Source organism: Netta rufina, assembly GCF_964035555.1.
Source record: "Netta rufina genome assembly, chromosome: 14".
NCBI classification, from domain to species: Eukaryota; Metazoa; Chordata; class Aves; order Anseriformes; family Anatidae; genus Netta; species Netta rufina.
Genome location: NC_140137.1, coordinates 15,338,698 through 15,359,698, shown reverse-complemented (window position 1 = coordinate 15,359,698; position 21,001 = coordinate 15,338,698). Strand labels below are relative to the sequence as shown.

The window sequence follows — 21,001 nt, the reverse complement described above, 5'->3', positions numbered from 1 at the left end:
TTTAGCATCCATTGATCCAGCACCTTGGCTCCAAAGAACAGAATCACCTCCCAGCCCCCAGTGCAGCTTTAAAACCACATCAAACAGGTAAGGTTGCAGAAGCTTGGCCATGCCACAGCCTTGTGGCAGTCCAGCACCCACAGCAGTAGGTGGCAGGTTTCTTTCCTAAGCCCACTTCTGGCTGAGAAACAATTGTCACTTTAATATCCCACAAGGCCAGCCTTCACATGGTAATTGCAGTTAGAAATAGTGTCAGTAGTTGACAGCAGATGGATGTTAAGAGTACTGTGAGCACTGGCACCACAGAAGCAGTCACACTTCTGCATCTATCTATACCACAGAAGCTGAAGGTCAAGAAGAAATGAGTTCCAGTTTTTAAAAGGAAGATTTATTTAACAAGTTTCACTTAGCGCAATACACCTAAAAAGGAAATCACAATACAATGAAAGATTAAATCAAGGCCTCAGAATTTTATACGAACACCAAGACCAAAATCCTAAAGTAGCCGTATTGCGTCTCAACACGTTTCCCCCATTAACTTAAAAAAAAGCTTTAACGTGCCTTACAGGATATTAAAAGAAATAAACTAGAACTAACATGCCAAATGTTCACTTTGAATTTCAGACACAGCTCCTATATTGTTTCTTTACAAAAAAGCATGTTTTTTTCAACATGTATTCAAAACAGTGTTGGATGTAATATGGTATAAGAGCAACATTTAACATAATTCAAACAGCTTTAACCTAAATACGCTTACTGCTTAAATACACTCCTACAACAAAACTAACTTGAGAAACGCTCAAAATTGTTTAACAGTTATAGTCTTTGCTCAACTTGGTTATTACATCCTAGATGAATGTTCATTTCTGTATGTTCAAAAAATACTGAACCTGAAAGGTTTTAAAATAACAATCCTGATTTCACTTACAGTAAAGCATAAATCACAAGCTTGTATTGCAAAACTGTTAAACTTAGTTTTTTGTTTTTTTGTTTTTTAAAAAAGATTTGACCAAAAGTCAGCAATTGGTTACATTCCCCAGCCGCCACTCATGTTGGACATGTTCGACATTCCACCCATGCCGTTCACTCCCATGGACGCACGGTTCCCGCTGCTGTAGTAACTGCTGTTCATGGCGCCCTGACTGCCCGGGTCTAGGGAACAAAGAACAAGAGCAGGTGAGCAGCCCGTTCGCACATACCTGAAGAATAATCCCTTTTGTTCCTGGGCCTCCTTGTAAATACTTTCTGCTTTGCCCAGTACTGTGAATTGTCAAATTACAGCTCCGTATCCCAAGTCAGATGTGATATTTGTTCTACTATCCAACTGTCTCTGGGGATTACCCATCCTCCCCCTCCCATGCAGCCCCTGCCCCACACCTTTGTTACAGTGCACTTATACCAGGTTAGTCTCCAGCATCCACACTGGAAGTGAAGAAATGCTCAATGGAGGTCTGGAAATACGTATTTCCTACCCATTTCTGAATAATTTAGCAGGCTTCCCCCTCTCCTCCCCCAGTAACAAATTCCTGCTTTGACTATTTCCCTCTACTACTCAGTCTTAGGGCTCACGACACCCCATTTGTACAGTTACCCTTCAACTCCAAGACCTTATGACCTGCTAAGCCACAGAAGGCAGCCCACCTAAAAAACACCAAATAAATGCTCTTACCGTATCCACTCATGCTGCTTTGGCCACCATATCCGCCTCCGTAACCCCCACTCAACTGCTGGTTAGCTGGGCCACCATAACTGGATTGGCTTCCTTTTAAGTTAAGGATACAAACATTAAATACCCGCCTGTAGGTCAGCCTTCCCACTATTGACAATTCCACCCGTTAACTAACTGCTCTGTTCTGGAGATGCTCACTCTCTAGCCTACTCAATTTTCTTCCAAAGGTAGCAAAACTCAAAGCTTTGATCACATTTTTAGAAGCTTTCCTAAATCAAACAGGAACTTCCAAGAACTACAGAAAAAGCTTGTGGTTCTCAAGCACAGCAGGATTTGCTTTTGCACTTCCTGACTATAGAGAACATTACCCATCTGCCTGTACAATGCACCCCCCAAGAGACTAAGTGCACCCAGCTTCCCACACCACCTGCCCACAGCAGCACCCACCCCTCTAGGAGGCAGGCCCCAACCTGAGGCCTCCTCCAGTTCCACACTGCTCATCCAGCACAGCTGTGCCATGCCACAGAAGGCAGGAGGCCTCCACTTCAGCTTACTAACCACAGCTCTTCACCTATTACTTTACTCCCACAGAACCTTTCTGAAGTTAAAAACATCAGCACTACTTTAATCATTCTGAAATCAAAATATCACAAAAGCAGTAGGATGCCCACACGCACACCATACCTCCCGCCTCCCCTCCCACCCTCAAAGAAACCCCAAAACACCAACCACCACCTTAAAGTCTAAGAAACCAGAAAGTAAGGTATCAGGAAGGGTATCTGCTTTAGAGACAAGCCACTTAAGACTTGTTCTGCCAATGCACATTTTAGACTCTGAAACAGTTCTGAAGTTCACTAGAACAATTCACTTTCCCCAAATTTGAAAAAGGTTTTCCTGAACCAAGACCATGCTTGAATGGCAGATGACAACAGATACACCTTCCATCACCAAACTGTATTTGTGTCTCAAAATAAAAAAACAAACGGGGAGAGGGAAGATGGGGTAAATAGGACAGTTATTTCCCATTACACCGCGCTCCCAGGAGCCACCCATCCCATCACACACACTCGCATTCAGCACCACAGTTTATTCAACCTATTAATAGTTGAAATGTATTCCCAAAAGGTTTATATACCTGGCAATGTGCTAGTGTTCCAATCTTGAACTACCCCTTCCGATTCCTTGACTGTGTGATTAAGACAGAATGTTGAATTTCAGTTTTTATGCCAGGCATAGAATAAGCAGGAGCTGTACAAAATTAGCCAGCTTCGTTAAACATGAAGTGCTTTTTAAGAAGTGCAGTTAGACATACCCATTGCTCCCATCATTTGACTGCCATAGGCACCACCACTTCCTCCTGCTGTAGAATTCAAGAAGAGTTCTACGTATCTGTGTTCTGGAAGAAAAAAATAGTTTGCATGAGAGTATTTCACACCAAACTCACTGCAAGGCTGCAACGGAACGCCTGGCATTCCGCTTGCAGCGGACACAGCGCACTCCAGTCCTGCGGTTTTGTGGAGCCACGCACTCCAACAGCCGTACTTACGCATATTCGCTTTGTCTTTGGACATAGCGGCCACTGCGTCCTCATGAGTAGCGAATTCAACGTCTGCCTCTCCAGTCACTCTGCCATCTGGTCCAATTTCAATGTGTACTCTTACAGGGTTCAGAGGTGAGAAGAACTACACACAAAACATTGAGAGATTAAAACGCACCAATATAGCGCAATTCGGTTCTACAGCAAGCTGTTCTCTCAAAAGGAACACTTGCTAAGAGCAGCACAGTTAACGCTTCCAGCAATGATCACAGCACATTAAGCTGAGTAAGGTAAGGGAACGGCAGATCTGGAACTCACGTTGTAGATGTCGTTCTCCGTCGCTCTGTAAGGCAGACCTCTCATGTGGACACAGTGGCCGGTCGTGCTCTGGAAGGTGGACGTCCCGTCGCCGTACCTGTGGTCCGACATTCCTGCAGAGAAGAGAGTCCATTCTAGGTCTTTCAGATGTATTTAAGTTTCTGTTCTAGATGTATTGAAAGTTAGTTAGTATTCCTATTAGAGATCTCTTACCTCTTCCAAATCTATCAGAACCAAAGCCATAGCCATCGTTATACCCATTGTAGTCATCGTAACCTCCGTAACCTATGAATAGATCAGACAACACATTTATTCCAACTACAGAAAGATCCACAGGTACATATAAACACATGGCACAGAACAGATCAGGAAGTTCCGTTTTGTACAGAAGAAATAAAGCCAAGCACATCTACCAACCAGCAGTTACAGAGCACAAAGACGATCGCTCCAAGTGGTGCTGCTTTCTCACCTGAGCAGCTCCCTCTTGGACTTCATATACTTACCTCCTCCGTAAGCTCCACGCCTCATTCTTTCCAAGCCACTTCCTCTACCAAGACTGTTGTATCCCCGCGTCAGACCAGGCCTGTCGTAAGGACCTGGTCTCTGCATTGCCATCAGCTTGCGTGGAGGGTCATAGTGAGTGCGCACTTCTGCTCGGCTGCTCTTGAAGATCTCAATGTACCTAGAATGTGTTTCCACAGGGAGTAGTCAGTCGTAAATTCCTTCCACAAAAGACCTCACAATTTTACATTTTTACAAGACATTTAGTCATAGCCTTGAAACTGGCAGTAGATTTTAAGCCAGATTTCTTTACATTATGTAGGCAATGACGTACTACTAAAACCACTACTTTTACTTTCAAATTAGTGTATTTTCAAGAAATTACGATTACTGAAGGGTTTACATGCTCCTCATACATCACAGTATCCCAGCCTTAAGGGTGGGGGAGCAAGACTGATTCCCCACCCCCCTCCCCCAAATTTAAGGTGTTAGTCAAAAAATGTAGGAGGGACCAACGTCCACTCAACTCAGCACTGTTTTGCTCATGTGGCAACATAAACAGAGGGTTAAAAACCCAGCCTCCACCAAGATTTTAACCCATCAGGATGCTACAAAAAGCTCTGCATGTGCTAATGAACCCAGCCTATGCTTCAGTGATTCAGCGTAGGCAAGAAGTGCATGCTTCAATGAAAAATAGTCACAAGTAAAATAGAATAAAAACCCTTTGTGACAATTTCTTGAAAGCTATGCTTATTACATTGAAGATTAATAAATACAGTAAGAAAATTTGTTACATTTCAACTTATATAAAACAAGTTTAGAAATTATCACATTTTCTTATGGTAATAAGAGTACTGTGCATGTCTTTAGAGCTAAAGGCGTAATTGGTGCTATTTGAGAACTTAAAGCCATAGTCTCTCAACTTTGTTGCTTTCAAGCTATCAGTTTTGCACTCCTCCAGTATTGTCGTGTTTTCAAAGCATGGTTAAGCTTAGCCCAGTTTTCTCCTCGGTTTTGGATCAATTTAGACAGTCTGTGTCATATGTACAGTAGTAATACCTTTAACTTGTGACCACGTTTGAGACCAATATCCAAATAGAAATAGTATTTTTAACACTTTCAGAAGAGAGAATATGGATTTAATTGTTTACCATAAGAAAAGTGACATATCCAACCAACCATCCATCCCCACCTGTGCCCTATTCTTTCCTTGTGTTTCTTTAGAGCCTTTTCAGCTATTTCCTGTGAAGCAAACTGCACGAAGGCCTCCCCCGTACTCCTCCCCTGGAAGTCCACCGGCAATGTTATCCCATTTGGCACGATTTCCAACCCTTCAACCCAAGGACAAATAACCCCAGTAGGGGGCAATATTAACATCACAAGCCCAGTCATGAGTTTTTCTTATAGCTTTAAATACACCAGAATTTTAATATTTGTAAGAGAATGGTATGCTGATTCTAGAACACTAGAAGAAAAAGCATGTCAACAGAAGAAATCCACGATCGCATACCATTCAGATTACATTCTTAACCCACCCTGCAGAGCACAGCCAAGTTCTGAGTGTCAAGTACAACCCCTCAGATAGGGCATCTAATGCAGGGTGCATTAAGAAGTTTACAACTATTTAAAACCTCTTCAATTCCGTGAAGGTATTTAAGATGAATTTTTAAATGTAACAGATTCAAACACAGCAAGTTAAACAACTTCACATTTAACAAGTATTTTTTACTAGAAGTCAGGTTAAATAGTCTTATGCAAATATTAAGTTTCAGTATTATTTTTATCGTTAAATAAAAATAATGAATTTCAGAAGTATTAGCTTATGAGAACAGAAGAGGTACACTTCGTATATTAAGCAGAGTAACAGCATTTAAAAGTTTATACCACTTAGCCACATTAAAAAAAAAAAAAAACAACTTAAAATGCACACGCTTTGGAATTGTTCTTGTTCACATTATTACCGAGTCAGAATACACAAAAAAACAACTTCTGAATTTGTAAAGCTAGCAATATTTCTAAAAATTTAAAAACAATAAGCTTGATCATATCTAAAAGGCTTGTTAAGGCAAAACATTCTAGCCAATTTTAACAGAGTTATTACTTCAAAAATACTGACACGTTCAATCCTAGGTAAGTGAACAGATTTTATCCTTATCATTTTTAATAGCATTCCAACTGCTAAAAATAAACATACAACAGCTGCAAGAAAGTGAGAATTAAGGGTCAACACAAGACATTCTCTCTTCATCCATGAAGACTTTAAGCTATACTACCTTCAAGGGCCTTTTCCCCTGGGAAGTGGGGAGGGGGGTGAAAAATCCATACTTGAATAGAGTTCAGCTGGATGTTTTTTTTCCCCTAGGGTATTACTCCCTGCTAAATGTTTAAAAAATCATGGGCACATCATGGTCTTCCTCATCCTGCTCATTATACTGGGCCCAGTGCTAATGGCACTCGATATTCTTCACAGAAGAAGAAAATAGCAGCGTGAACTAGCTAAGACTGGGTAGAAAGATCCTCTTACTTGGTCACTTATTAGAAAATGGGAAAAAAAAGTTTTCTGCTTACTTACATTTATCCTTACTTGCAACAGTATGCCACACTAAGTGTGAATTAGGACAGGTTTTGGAGATTTCCTTGGTTATTTGTTAGGAGAGAACTTAAGAAATCAATCTCTTGAGCCCAGATAACTAATGGAGAAATACTTATTTACTTTTATTACACATCACTGTACTGTTAAAATACTACCGGGCACAGTGCTTTTGGGGGTTTGTGTGGTTTTAAAGTATAGACCAATAGTGCTACAGCTAGTACTTTTACCCCACATACCTGAAAAAAACTGTACAATTTCTTCTTTACTACAGCCAAATGGGAGTCCTCTAAGACGTACAAAACCATCATTAGCCGTATCAGGGCTGTTGGGACCAGTATGCTTCAGAACCCAATCCATTTCAACGTTGTTTGACTTGAAAACTGTAAAAGGCACTTAGAATTAATGCATTCTGGAACACTCAACTGTTTTAAAAGTCATTTGCCTTGAAACTAATCAAGTTATGATATTCAAGTCCATTTGTCCTTTCACATGCATTTTAAAGACAAAACAACAGTTAACAAAAAACCCAGCAAGTACAAATACATCTAGTCAGTTACTAGACCAAATCAAACCTTCAACATATCTGTGTCCCATGGTTTCTCTGTCCTTCTTCAGTGCCAGTTTCACATCCTCTTCTGATTCAAGCTCAGCAAATGCTTCTCCACTTGGTCTGCCCTCCCTTGTGTAGATGAAACGGATACCTAAAGCTCCATTTAGAATTTTGCAGTCTAAAGAAAAGAAACAGGGATTGATTTAATTTTTAGAGGAACACAATGGCTTTAAGTTTCAGATAACCTAAAAGGAAAAAATTACTTCTACCTTCTCTTGTAGTGCACTTGTTACAAGTTTATTGGTCCTTGTCTGGAAAGATAAGGGCCTGGCTAACACGAACTTATCCTTCTCTTCTAGTCTACTATTAGGAAAGTGTTAGGGATAAATACAAAACCAGCTATTTTTAAAGCTTTGCTGCATCAAGACAAGTTAAGTGTTCTTTTGATCATAGGTGACTTAAGACTTTCTGATCAGCATGAAGCAAGTTAAACAGTAAAAATCAAGCGCAGGCATAATGAACTAAATCAGGACCAAATACCTTGTACCAAATTCCTGAAATAGCAAACCTATTACAGCAGCAGCAAGAATTAAATTGATTTAATTAAGCTTGAAACACGAGTTCTGAGATTTTCCCTCAAATTTCCCTCTTCCACCTGCTCAAGAACACAAGGCAAAACACAGCTGCAGCTACTGGTGTCCTGCCCCTACTAACTGCAGCATGGCTGTCCACACTGCGTTCTAGCTATGGCACTTGATTCTTTACAAACTTCACTGGATACTGGAACTACTCCAAAACTTCTGTGACTGCTCACTGCAGTATTCCTGCTGCTATAGCTTCCCCTGAAAGAACCCTGTCCCCAGTCCCCCATTCACTCAGTTCCACTTACCAGAGAAAAACCTCTGCACCTCCTCAGTGGAGCAGGACCAGGGCAGCCCCCTCACTTTCACCACATATCCCTCGCTGCTCTCCGTGTTCAGCATCACATTGGAGGTCAGGTTGGGCTCCGCCTCGGTCTCTGTGGTAGCTGGAGAAAACCAAAACGCGCTCTTTGAGACGCTGCAGGGCACGGCCACCTCCCAAACCCCCTCACAGAGAGCCCGGCGCCCCCCGGCCTGCCCGCCCCCGAGCCTCCTCTACCTCGGACCGCTGCCCGCCTCACACACACACAGCCGCTCCCGCCCGGCGCACGCCTGGCCCACCCGCCCGGCCCGCGCCCAGCCCCCATCCCCGCACGCACACATGGTGGGGCTCCGCGCTGGTTCTAGGGCTCCGAGCCTGATCCGCTGTCCGGAGAGCGCCTAGTCCCGGTCAGGCGGCAGCAAGCGGGCGAGCCTGTGGCGAGAGCGCGCTAGGAAATGGCGGCGGGTGCTCCCGCTTCCGCTGGGCCGGCCCTTCCGTCGCACCAAGCGCCCCCCGGCCCGATCCCACACGCCGCCCGACGGCCGGCAGCCCACAGCGGGGCGGCGCCGCGCTCCTGCCCGGCTCGGGGCTCAGGGCCCGTGGCCTTGGGGGGGGGGCGGCGGCGGCGGCTGCGGGCCCCGCGTTGTGCTTGGGGACGGGGCGCGGGGCGCATGCGCGCCGCCACCCGGAGGGCCTCTGCCCCCCCCTTCCCCGCGGGCCCCTCCTGCGCATGCTCAGTAGCGCCACCGCGCCGGGCCGCGCACCCCTACGCACGCCTTCCCCGCGCCGCTCCCGCCAGGTTGCGCATGCGTCCTCGCTAGGCTACGCTTCCCCCACCCCCCTTGCCCCCAACCCGCCCCTCTGCCCCCCACCCCGTCCCCGCGGGGCTGTGCGCATGCGTCGCCTGCCTCCTGCGCTGAACAAAGCCGAGGCGCTGCCTCCCGCGCCCAGCCGCCGCGCATGCGCCTGAGAGCGGCGTGAGGCGCGCGGCGCTTCCCGCCCCCCGCAGCCCCGGGCACGTCTGGCTGCACGAGAGGCGAGCGGGAAGCGGCACTTACCAGCTTCAAAGGCTGAGGCTACCCCGCGTGAAACAATCTGCTCGCTTCGGTCACTGAAGCCTGGTGTGTTTGTAGGAGATGGGGGGAAAGAAGAGACACGGGTCACAATTATCATAATGAAAAGGAACCTCGAACTCCCTCCCATCTCCTCCAAACACACCGGACCGAGCTCGGTCTCGCCCTGAACCTCCCTGGCACGGAGACGAGCAGGTACCGGGGGTAACCGGCAGCACAGCCTCTGGCAGCGGCACCCAGACGTGTTAGCCAAGCTTCCTCAACCCCCTTCCTTACACCACCAGGACCAAGCAGCTCATGCCTCAACCACCGCCCACAGAACGCCCATGCCAGGAGTTAAAGCAGGCTCTGAAGCCCTGAGCATGCCAACACTGCTGCTGGAATTGGAGCTGCGAGGCAGGGCTGCTCCCAGGGCACCCAATTATATTTCATTCATGCATGCTTCCTTTCCAGTCAATAACAAAATTAACATACAGCTTTAGGTTGAGATGCTTCACTGACTGCAAATTTGCATTGCCTCTTATTTCCGTAAATACGTAAAACATTTAATTTATCTGATCACAATTCAGACTACAAAAAGCAGGCGGCTGTTTTAATCAAAATGCTCTGGAATTGATGTCTGGAACACAAGCAATATGGGGAACTCTTCGAAATTGATGCAAATCGGACCAAGTCAAGCAGTAACTTCCTGAAGGAAGCCACTCTTAAATTTCCCTCGCTCAACACCCAATTCAAAAAAGCCCTGCAAGCAGAGGCTGGGCGGAGGCAGGAGCGGGGGGGAGCGGGCAGAGGCTGCGCGGGAGGCAGCAGGAGGCAGCCCTCCCCTCCCGCCCACCGCTTGGCGGGAGACTTAAAGCGGGCAGGAGCAGCCGGCTGCCCTCAGCGCTCCGCCATGTCCACCCCTGCCAAGCGGCGCTGCTGCGGCCCCAGCGGCTCCCTCGACTCCAGCTTCCAGAAGCGCCTCAAGAAGATTTCCATCGAGGGGAACATCGGTGAGCGCGGCGGCGGCGGAGGGAGGGGGGAGGGGGGGAAGGATGCCTCAGGACAGGGGAGCCCTGAGGGGATGTGGGGAAGGCGGGTGAAGGGGAAATCCCCCTGCAGCCCCACTGACACCGCGGGATGGTGGCAAAGGCACCTTCGGGGGCCTGACAAAGGCACCAGCCCCCGCGGGTGGCCTCCCGCTGCCACCCGGCCGTGTCCCCACTCCCCTCGGGACTTTTGGCAATCGGCGCCATGGCGGGGGGCAGGACCCCGCCGTCCCCAGCAGCCTCCCTGCCCGAGGGCAGCCCTGTGGCCGTTACAGCGGGGACACGGAGCCCCGCTGACGAGGAACCACCGGGGAACGGGCACGGAGCCAGCGCTCCCCCCCCTCCCGGCCCTTCCCTCCCGCGCACCCCGGCGGCTGCTGACGGGGCACCGGCCGCGCGCTCCCGCTCGCCTCAGAATCCCCCCCCCCCGCGTGCACGCGCCTCCACAGGGCAGACGCTCCGCGCATGCGCGCAGCCTCCCCGCTCTCCCGCGGCCCGCCAACAATGCGGCGCCAGCCCCGCCCCGCGGGCAGCCTGCTCCTAAAATGGCGGCTGCGGAGGTCCCGTCACGGGGACCTCCGCCTGGCGCCGCAGATAAGCGCCGTTTTCTCGGAAATCTGCCCCATTTTGCTCCCTCTGATTCTGCTCCGAGCTGCAAGCACGCAGCTCGGCACCTGCCCGCTGCCAAAAGGCGGCCCGCAGCCTCCTACACCTCACAACTGCCGCTGAGGGTCAGTCAAAAGACCACCCTAATGCACGCCCTGAGTAAAACTTCACAAATCTTTTGCAGCTGCGGGGAAGTCCACGTTTGTCAGGCTACTTGAGAAACACAGCGATGAGTGGGAGATAATTCCTGAACCTATTGCCAAGTGGTGCAACATTCAGACAGCTGAGGATGAGTACGAGGTAGGTGCACCACACTCGGGAAGCGTGAGATGGGCACAGGAACTGAAGGGACTGGCCAAGGAACACGACAAGATTCACCTCATGAGACACTCAAACTGCTACAGCCACTTTGCAAGATGCCATTCCATGCATCTGCCAAGTAGTCATCCCCTCACTCCACAGAAATAATTCTCAAAGCCAGTGAAAGACCTATTCTAAAAAAGCTGTCAAAGACAGCTTTTCAGTTTAGAAAAATTTTGTTTCTGTGCCAAAGTCACTTCCTTTTTAGGAAGAATCACCTACCAGAATTCTGGATTAAGAAAAGGGAATAAAAACCTATATCGGGCATTAAGCCTTGTCCCCCCAAAATATACTTGTTATTAAGTCTTCTTTCTTGTCCCTCTAGGAGCTTTCAACATCTCAGAAGAATGGAGGAAATCTACTTAAAATGCTGTACGATAAACCCACAAGATGGGCTTACACTTTTCAGACTTATGCTTGCTTGAGCCGAGTAAGGGCACAATTAAAACCCGTCTCAGCCAAATTACATGAAGCAGAGCATCCAGTGCAATTTTTTGAGAGATCTGTGTACAGTGACAGGTAATTACTCACACTGCAACCAGTTTAAGTAGTTCGATTTTGTCATTCCTAGCATGACACTTAATGCCTTTCCTTGCAGATACGTGTTTGCTTCTAACCTGTTTGAATCTGGAAACATCAACGAAATGGAGTGGACCATCTATCAGGACTGGCATACTTGGCTTTTAAATCAGTATGAACCTGATATAGAACTGGATGGTATCATCTACCTCAGAACCACACCACAGGTACCCCCAAGTATATCCATGACATACTGCAGTGACTAACACTACACTAGCATTGCATTCTTCAGAAGCTACAGGAAGCCTACAGTAACTTCACATTGGATTCAGAGATCAAACTGAACACCCTCCTTTCTGAGCTGCTATTCTGATGCCAGCAACGCTGTAGTTAACTAACATCTACCACTCAGCTGAATAACTTTCTGCATAATGTTTCACTTCCAAATCACAGTATATGTGAAGGAAAACCTTTTATGTAAGAACTTTTTTCTTAGCCAAGGATTTAAGTGCTCCTTGTCTAATGCTTTTGACACGTAGTTTCATCATAAGGACTGTCAGTTGTCAGCTTAACACTGGCATACCAAACATCCCCATATTCAGGTATCTATCCAAAGCAAGTCACCCAGCAAAAAAACTCTAGTTACAGAATAACCTGCGGATACCCTCATGCATAACTGAACATGTACTATTTGCCATCTTTTTTTTAAATCTGTTAAGTATTAATTCTTCTGATTTAAGGACCACCTAATCGATTTAGTTCATTTAGCCTTTTAACACATTAATAATGTCCAGGCTTGCGTTTTTTTCAGAAATGCATGGAAAGGCTGCAGATGAGGGGAAGAGAAGAGGAACAAGGAATTGAGCTCGAGTATTTGGAAAACCTCCACTATAAACATGAAACGTGGCTTTATGAAAGAACGCTGAGGTATGAACCCATTTTCCCTATACTACCAAAATAGCTTTGATCTGTTACCATAAAAGCAGCAGAACACTGAAATCAAAAACTAGTGGCTTATTCAAGCTTCAGCTTACAGGCAAGGCTGTTTTCTACCTCAGCTTCCAGTTCCAGTGTAAGGAAAGGCAATGTCCTAGCTACCTTAAAACCAGGGTGATTTTGTTTCAACAGTTATCAGAAGGCTTTTGGTAGTTAGTATTATACACAAACTCCCCAGTCCGTGACTAAGATCTCTGCATACCTCCCTCCTCACTTTCCTATTGACTCATTAGCTTTCCTCACGTAAGGATCTTCTGGATGTGAATGCAAACTTCATATTCTCCCCTGCAAGAGCCTGAAATACTTTACTGAATGGAAAGCAGCAGGTTAAACATTACTGACTGCACCACTTGACATTAGCATATATAACAAAAGAACATCGTTGAAACATTCAGGATGTTCTTGATAGGCAAGCATGCCTTTTCAGCTGAAATAAAAGAACTCCTTCCAGCTGGAGTACTAACATTCAAAACAATTCCAGGAAAAGTATGTTAGATTGAACCTCGGTCACATCTGCTTTCTGAAGTAGAAATCTCATGTAGGGTGACCCAAATGCTCGGGAGACAAATGCACTGCAGTATTGTGGCATTCTGGGAACATTTACATTGTGTACTCATTCCAAACTCATGAGCAAACATTTCCTGTATTTTTAATAGGAACACTCGGTCTGCAAAACAACGTCAGAATGCTGTTCAGCACACTTACTGGACTTCAGAAAGGCTTTTCAGACATAGGAAGAGGAAAGATGCAGTGGTTTAGGAAAACTAGAAACAAAAGCATCTAGCTGCACAGCTACTGCTCTCTTCTGCACCTAGCCTGTGGCCAGAACTGTCTTATCTTGCAGCCATTTTAAATACCTTTCTTGTAACCTGTTAAAAGATGCCATCCCCATTAAAGGGTGCTGTAGAACTTCATCTTAGGACATGGTTTAGCAGCTAACTACTATGGGTGCAGGGGGGATATAGGGCAAGAGGCATTTTCCAGGAAATACTGGTTGAAGTAGGATAAGTCATCAACATCCCAGGTGCATGGGATAATCTGAGCAGAGCTGCACCCCTAAAATGTCTCAGAAAGCAATTAGATCATGTAGTAAAAATAGTATTAAGGACTGTGTGTAAAACAATTTTGCTCTCTCATAACAGAGTTGATTTTGAGAACCTTAAAGAAATCCCCGTTCTCGTTTTGGATGTTAATGAAGATTTTAAGAATGACAAGATTAAGCAGGAGTACCTAATTGATGAGGTAAGTAAAAACATTTCTTTGCATTTTTTCTGCAGTAATAGCTCCAAATTACCAAATAGAAGTTCTTAAAATTCTACTACCAAACTGCAAATTTAGGAGTCATGCAGTAGTAGCTTAGGGCTTGTAGAATCAGTCTCCACCACAAAGGTGCAGGAGAGGCTTTTTCCTTTCCTCCATAAAAGGATTGAACCCCACAATATTATCCTCAAGCTGGAAGCAGTTCACAGAAGAAAAAAAAAAACAGTATTTTTCAAGAGGGGCAGGTGGGGGGGGGGGGGAAACAGTGCACACTAGCTGCACTGGAGTCAGACTGCTCTCTGCCAAGTCTGCACTGCCATGCGACTCATTAAATAGTTTACACAATAATACCATCCAATTCATGTCAGCCATGTTGTCTTTAGAAAAACCCTAGGCAGCTTAGAGCTATTTATGCTCCTTTGCATTCTAAGGATCTAGGCTCTTCCTGGACACCTCACAAATGCCGAGATCAGGCGTAGTTCTAAACGCACGAAGTGAAACTCGTAAGTAGGGAAGGACGGCCATTAGAGGAAACAGTGAGAGGTCACGAGACAAAATGGTGTTTGCCAATTCTGTGGGAAGACAACACTTGGGGTGGTGAATTCCCCAAATAAATCCTTCATTTGTGTGCCCTGTCCACAGCAAAAAAAAAAGTAACATGAAATACCCCATTCTTGGTCAAGAATTTATACTTCTACATCCAGTATCGGTCTCCCGAGTAATGGGGGTGGGGGCACGATGTTCAGTCAGGGTACTACAGGAGCATTTGCTGTGAATTTTTTTCATGGAAACAAGCAAACAGCAGCTCTGAGTTATGAGCTGCTACCCACAGGTATTATCTTCCCTTTAACTTTGCTTCACTGAAAGGCCACCACTGTTGTCTCCACTAAAACCCCTTCAAGCCAGCATTATCAGAAGCCAGCTCTACTTTCAGTTTAGGGTGGGGGCTAAAGGGTACAGCACTATGCTGGAACTGTCTGGAAATTAAGCCCAAGACCTGGTAACAATTTCTTTTTAGGGAAAAGCTACTTAGTGAAAGCAAATCCATTTGCTTTAAAAAAATAATATGCTGTAAAGCATTCCAAAAAGCTACCATTCTTAAGTACCTCCCGTCTTGCTAATAAATTATTTAGGTTGCTTAATTCTACCTAGTGACAATACCGAAGTGCATTTCAGATCATGAATATGTACAGGCACAACAGTACTGGAGACCGTACAGGAACAAATCCTTTGTTCCTAGGGAAGGGAAAACACTAATAGGGTTTTTGTTGTTTCTTTTTAAAATGCATCAGATATAATACAGGCTCTGTTTTCACAGGTCAAATCTTTCCTGACTTCTTAAAGAAGATGAGAATTGAGAGGAACATCAACTGCTCGATATTCAACAGTTAAACCAGTGTTCTAAGACAATTTAAACTAGATGAGGAATTACCCTATATAAAAAAGTGCTTTTTTTTACGTATAAATCATGTATTACTTTTTGTTTGTCTGGACTGTGTGGTTTGCTAGAATTTACGGTAGAGTTTAAAGAAACATGCGTGGGATGTTTTGGTAATGTATTTCGAGCATATTCTATACTGTTTAATAAAGATTTTGAACTAACACAGGCTCAGAACCGACTTCAAGCACAGGGGAGTTAGCCGGTTATCAAGGGCCGACAACCCAGTAAATATAGATAGCAGGCGCTGGGGCCGGGTTGTTTTGCAATAACTGGCATAGTTCACCATTTTAAGACGAGACTGTTATGGCGTCCAGCAGCCTTACTTTCAACTTCTGCTTTACCGAGCAGCCGCTTTCAACCCTTTTACCCTAAACAACGGGCGGCACTGCAGTCGCGAGCGGTACACCTGGAACAAACTGCAGTTTAACGGCATTTCCCTTACGGACCCCCCCAGGAACCAACGGAACCCCCCCAACACCCCCCCCAAACACCCCCACACCCCCCCCCTTGCTTTTCCACGAACACGATCGCGGGCGGAATCCGCCGGGGGGGACCTCCAAACCCCGATTTCCCCCCCTAAATCCTCACTCCCCCCCCTCCCTCCCCCCGTGACTGCTCCCCCCCCCACTCCGCCACGCGGCCGGGAGGGGGTGAAGGGAAGGGGGCGGGGGGGGTGGACGGGGAGCGGCGCGCGCACGCCGGGCCCGCCCGCGCCCTGCCGCCCCCCGCCGCCAGCAGGCGCCAACGCGGGGGGGCCGCGGCCCCGGATCGGGCGGGCCCCGCCGCCCCTCCCCCCACCGCACGGCCGCCCCTCCCCCTCCTCCACACCGCCTGCTCGTTCCTTCCCTTCCCCTTCTTCTTCCTCTTCCTCCTCCGCCGCTTACCCAGCCCGGGGATCTCGCCCTCGGTCTCCTCAGTGTGACAGGGATCCATCTCGGCCGCGCCTTCCCACTAAGGGCCGTGTGGAAAAAAAATTAAAAAAAAAAAAAAAATACGAGAGCCGCTCTAAACCAAAAAAAAATAATAATAATAATAAATCAGCGAGTGCCGAGAAGCCTCCGCGGCGGTGTGGGACCGGGGCCTGCCGCCTTTGTGCCGCTCCGCTCTGCTCCCGCGGGGATGAGGCGCGATGCAGCCGCCGCCAGCCTGCCCGGGCCCGACCCGCCTGCTGGCTGCTCCTGCGCAGCGCCGCGCACCGCCCTTATATAGCCGCCGGCCGCGCTGCGCAGCGTCATGACGTCACGCGCCGCGCGAGCCCGCCCCCCCCGCAGCCCGACAGCCAATGGCGGCGCGACAAATGAAAGCAGCCAGTCAGGGCCGGCCGCCTGCTGGGGGGGGGACAAAATGGCGGACGGGGTGTGGGGAGGGGGGGTGAGGGGAAAAGGGGGGGGGCAGCCCTGTAATGGCCGCCGGGGTGGTGGTGGTGGAGGCTGTGGGGGCTACGGGTTCTGTGCGCTCCGTGCCTCGCCTCATGGCGCTGAGGGGGCCCCGTGAGCCCGCTCCGCCTCGTTGTCCGCACAAGCACAAAGATGGCGGCGGCTTTGTCCCTCACACAAACACAACACACCGCCCGCCACGGCCCGGCCCCAGGCCTCGCTCGCTCGCTCGCTGCGGGCGGCGCCCTCACAGCGCTGGGCTCCGCCTCCCGCCGCCTCCTCTCCCCTCAGATGGGGAGCGGGGAAGCGGGGGCTGCCCGCGGGGTCCCGGCCCGCCGACACCCCCTGAGGCGGCGGGGAGGAGGGAGCGAGGCGCGGCCCTCCCTGGGGGGGAAGGCACGGCGCCGGGATGGCGTCGGCCGGGGCCTGGTGTGAGGGAAGGCCACGGGAAGGCCGCTGTTTTGGCAAGCCCTCGCGTGGAAATGCCGGCGGTGGCGCTGGGAACGGCGCAGGCTGAAAGTCTGCCAAGGCCGAGCTGTCCGCGCCGTGCTTCCACAGCGGCTGTTTGGGTTTAAATGCGGGCAGGCTTCTTTCTGGATCTCTAAACCTGAGATCTCCACGCACCCTGACGGAGAGATGCAAATTCCACACGCCCTGACAGAGATACACAAACGGGGGCTCTCTCACATGCCCCCAAACCCCCGCAGTCCATTTGCCCTACACGTAACCAGACCGATTCCTTCTGCACAGTACTGTTACAAAGAACGCTTGGCTAAAACAACTTGGAGCTAAATAGCTGCAAAGGAGTCAGCGTGATGGAACAAATAAGTGGTGACCTTAGCACTGCGGAGGTGTGGCATCTCCTCACAACTTTGCTTCTGACCTAGTGGTTAATGTAAAGCGAAACCCTTTGCTAATCCCTGTTGAATCATTTGCATTTCTGACTGAGTTAATAATTTTTGTCTTCCTTTAATGAGTATTAATAACCACAGAGTGGGGTACACTTACTAAGTGTTATTCTATTGCCCTGGTCTTTTTAGTCTCCATTACTGCATTTGAATAATGAAGGAAAACTGGTTCTGTTGTTTACAGATCGTGATCCACGTGACTTTATAACTTTGAAGTAAGCAGCGCTGCCTGATTTCTTGCACTCTAATTTTTGGTGATAAATAAAGCCTTGTTTGCCCTATACTTTCTCACCCTTTTATTTATTGAAGTCAAACAGCATTCTGACTAAAGGTTTCCCCTTGGAGGTCTCCTAGGAAATGGAAATTTTCCTGTGTTCACACTGGGAAGGAGTTCTGCTGCACTCATACTCCTCCAGCGTTAGAAATGTCATATGACTTTCTTGTAACTACATAATCGGTATTAAACACAGGCAAAATACTTGCCTGCCTTGGAAGCTGACGCATCCAACAGGATGTTGGATACAGCCACTTCTAGGAGAAGAATGCAACTGTGAACAGCAGAACATACAGACAGGCAAGCAAAGACCTAAATGGTTATCAGAAGAGTTATAATTAGCCAATGTATATGTGGTGTTTGAAGGATGAAAACAATTAGCAGTTCAAGTGAAGTTATTGTTAGCAGCAGCAGCCCTTTTCCTGAGAGGCTATATCTGGTAAACGCTTTTGTAAGTAAGGGTAGTCCCATAGTATGTGTGCTCTTGCAAAACATTTGCTAGGCGGCCAAAATCTTGCTAGAAACATTTGATGCAGGATTTTCTTAGATTTCTGGAAGCAAGGAAACAATTATATATGTATTTTATGAATGCAAACTTCCAGGTCTTGCTTCCACAATCTCTTCTTAGGTCTCCATCATCATCTGTTTACCTGGGTGTTTTTTTTGTTGTTGTTTGTTTGTTTGTGTTATAGTGCCAGCTTGACACCTGCACCTTCTCCAACTATACCAGCTAACTGTGGCACACCTGTCAGCATGTCTGCCTGCAACTCAAGCTTCAGCTTTGCCTAATTGTTTTCCGCTGAAGTGGCTTTGTTCTACTTCAGAATTTCACCAGCCTGTTCCTGCAAAGGCAGAAGGCAGACCTGCAGCCCTGACTGCTGGGGAGAGGAGCTCTTCTCATTTTCCCGGTTAAGTTCCCTGAAGATAAATATAGCTGTGTACAACTCAGCATGGGGAGGGCCATAAGCCAAGCCAAGCTCAGCATGCTGGGTTTTGTAGTCCATCTGGTAGAAAATGGGCAAAGATGTGGCCTCTTGGGTAGAAAACTACTGGAGAATGATCTGTGCGAAAATCACACAGCCCCTGTGCAACATCTCCGGTGAAGTTCATGGAGAAGGGGTTTGCAACACACACCAGGACTGTGTGAGCTCTGGTCCAACCTGCAGAGAGATGTAGAAGGCCGAGTAGGCATGTTAAGTGATAAACTAAACTGAAGGACCAAAGTAAAACTCTTTCTTGAAGCCTGCTACCTGCTCTGGACATTTCTGTTTGGCAGTCATAAATTGCTCTCTGTTGGCTTTCTTCAGTTGCTTTCCTGGGCAAGAAAGTGATGGAGAAACTCTACAGCTGTGGTTCATGGGGTTTGTAGGCATCTAAGCACATGGAGACACACTGCATTTCTGGAAGTGATGCAGATGTTAATCTCTAACTAGGCTTTAGAGATACTATTGCAAAGCAAAAAGTAATTGCCAATAATTCTATTATGGATCAGCATCTGACATTTCAGGGGAAAAAAAGAACAGTGATGAGAGTTTAAATACCTGCTCTGAAATGATGACAGAAGTCATTATCCATCATGCTGGTACAACTGCTCTGTGCTCCATACCTTTCTTTCTTAGCTAGATGTTTTCCATTTGTTCTTCTGCTTCCATCATAAGCTTCATCCTTCACATCTCAGCTTCAGCTGTCGGCTACAGCTCAGCTGTCTAGATGTGTTGCATGTTCCTTACATTTGCATATAAGCATGTATAATTCAGGATCTAACGGTTAATCTGCAAACCTGATTATCTCTCGACAAATACTGCTAGCAGCTGACTTGCCTTGTCACCTGAGGTCTGAAATGGGGAATGCATGGAAGTCTCATGCTATTAAAACTTAGTAGGTTTCTCTGTATTATGTGGCCTAGTCAAGCCCTAGAATTCAATTATAACTCAATTATTAATCTTTCTGTTGCTACCTATGGCAACCTCCAGCTGTGACAAATACAAGCTAAACAATGCTATTAAATATGCATGCCGTGTGTTCTACCATATTAGATAACACATTCATGACCCGCTAATTCTGCCAATTCACAGCTTTGCTAATCCAGCCCCTTGTACTTTGGGCAAATTAAGAGGCTTTTTAGTTACACTTCACCTCTACTTTCTTTTCACCTTTTCCATCCTTCCCTTGGAAACGGTGGTCGATGGTCTACCACAGAGGTTTCCAAGTTTTCCTCATCTGTTTTACTAAGAAGCCAAGTCTGTCTCGAAAACAATCTGAGAGGCTGAAGCAGACACCCACGTCCCTCCTTCTCTCTGAGACCAGTGCTGTACTTTTTGAATCCACCACCCTCCCCTTTATACTACCAGCTCATGCACAGCTTATGCTCAGTATCCTTTCTCACTGCAGGAATGGAAGAATTGCCTCTGCTCTGCTCCTTCTGTGATCACACCCACTCGTGGCTCAGCTGAATGTTCACGTCTGATGCTTTTCTGCTCAGGCCTGTACCACCGTACCTAAGGCAGCAGGCAGAATACTACTCACTTTCTGCTCCCTTGCTGTGAATGCCCTTACAGCAGAAGGTGTCCTCTACCAGCACACCTCAGCTACCTGTGTGTTTTGCCTGCCTCCGAGTGGGGTGGGCATGAGTCAGCTCTGATCCCAAAGCCATCTGGCCGTGCAGTGCTGCGTGAGCTAATAAGGCTGATCTCTGAGAAGGTTCCTTCTGGGCTCAGGCAGAACATTTGCAGCTCTTTGTCACTTCAGCCTTGCACCTTGCCAGGAGGGAAGTGGGCAAGTGTCCATTTGCATCCCTTGCAATGAGCCTGGCCTGCATTTCCTCATTCCCTCCCAGAAGGAGGATGAGCTGTAAAACTGTAAATACTTTACTGTGGGGGTGACTGAGTCTAGTCTCGGGAGAGAGTGCTGCGTTATCTGTATCAGGACAGATAGCACGCTGCCGCTCCAGCATGCAGGCAGTGCCTGAGCTCTTGTTATTCCCAGGAACACCAGGACCCACAAGGCCCCAGTACCCTGGCAGCTTCCAAAGCAGGCAGGGCTGCCGTGACAGAGGAGCCGTCAGAAACTCACTGCTAGATGTAGATCTA

General features: G+C 47.5%; 2 protein-coding genes across 11 annotated transcripts; one reads left to right on the top strand and one right to left on the bottom strand.

Annotated features, from left to right (window-relative positions):
- Nucleotides 1–607: 607 nt before the first annotated feature.
- HNRNPH1 (heterogeneous nuclear ribonucleoprotein H1) lies at nt 608–16,522 on the bottom strand. 10 transcript variants are annotated; one of them, XM_084295588.1, is made up of 14 exons: nt 16,239–16,522; nt 9,130–9,189; nt 8,058–8,195; nt 7,191–7,346; nt 6,855–6,998; nt 5,218–5,356; nt 4,028–4,206; nt 3,738–3,809; nt 3,525–3,664; nt 3,216–3,351; nt 2,982–3,065; nt 2,805–2,855; nt 1,670–1,762; nt 608–1,152 (listed from the first exon to the last, which is right to left on the bottom strand). In XM_084295588.1, exons 1-14 carry the CDS (start codon nt 16,285–16,287, stop codon nt 1,028–1,030), a joined length of 1,566 nt encoding a protein of 521 aa, XP_084151714.1. In that variant the 5' UTR covers nt 16,288–16,522; the 3' UTR covers nt 608–1,027. The 10 variants fall into 10 exon arrangements, with proteins under 10 accessions (XP_084151714.1, XP_084151716.1, XP_084151717.1 ...); XM_084295590.1 differs by having other exon boundaries at nt 3,525–3,658; XM_084295591.1 differs by having other exon boundaries at nt 3,525–3,637.
- Nucleotides 10,037–15,704, top strand: LOC311214589 (deoxycytidine kinase 2; the record flags this gene model as incomplete). Its single annotated transcript, XM_084295231.1, has 7 exons — nt 10,037–10,136; nt 10,963–11,078; nt 11,464–11,657; nt 11,737–11,884; nt 12,469–12,584; nt 13,796–13,895; nt 15,232–15,704. The coding sequence occupies 7 exons, from the start codon at nt 10,037–10,039 to the stop codon at nt 15,253–15,255; spliced, it is 798 nt and encodes a 265-aa protein (XP_084151357.1). The 3' UTR covers nt 15,256–15,704.
- Nucleotides 16,523–21,001: the final 4,479 nt, after the last annotated feature.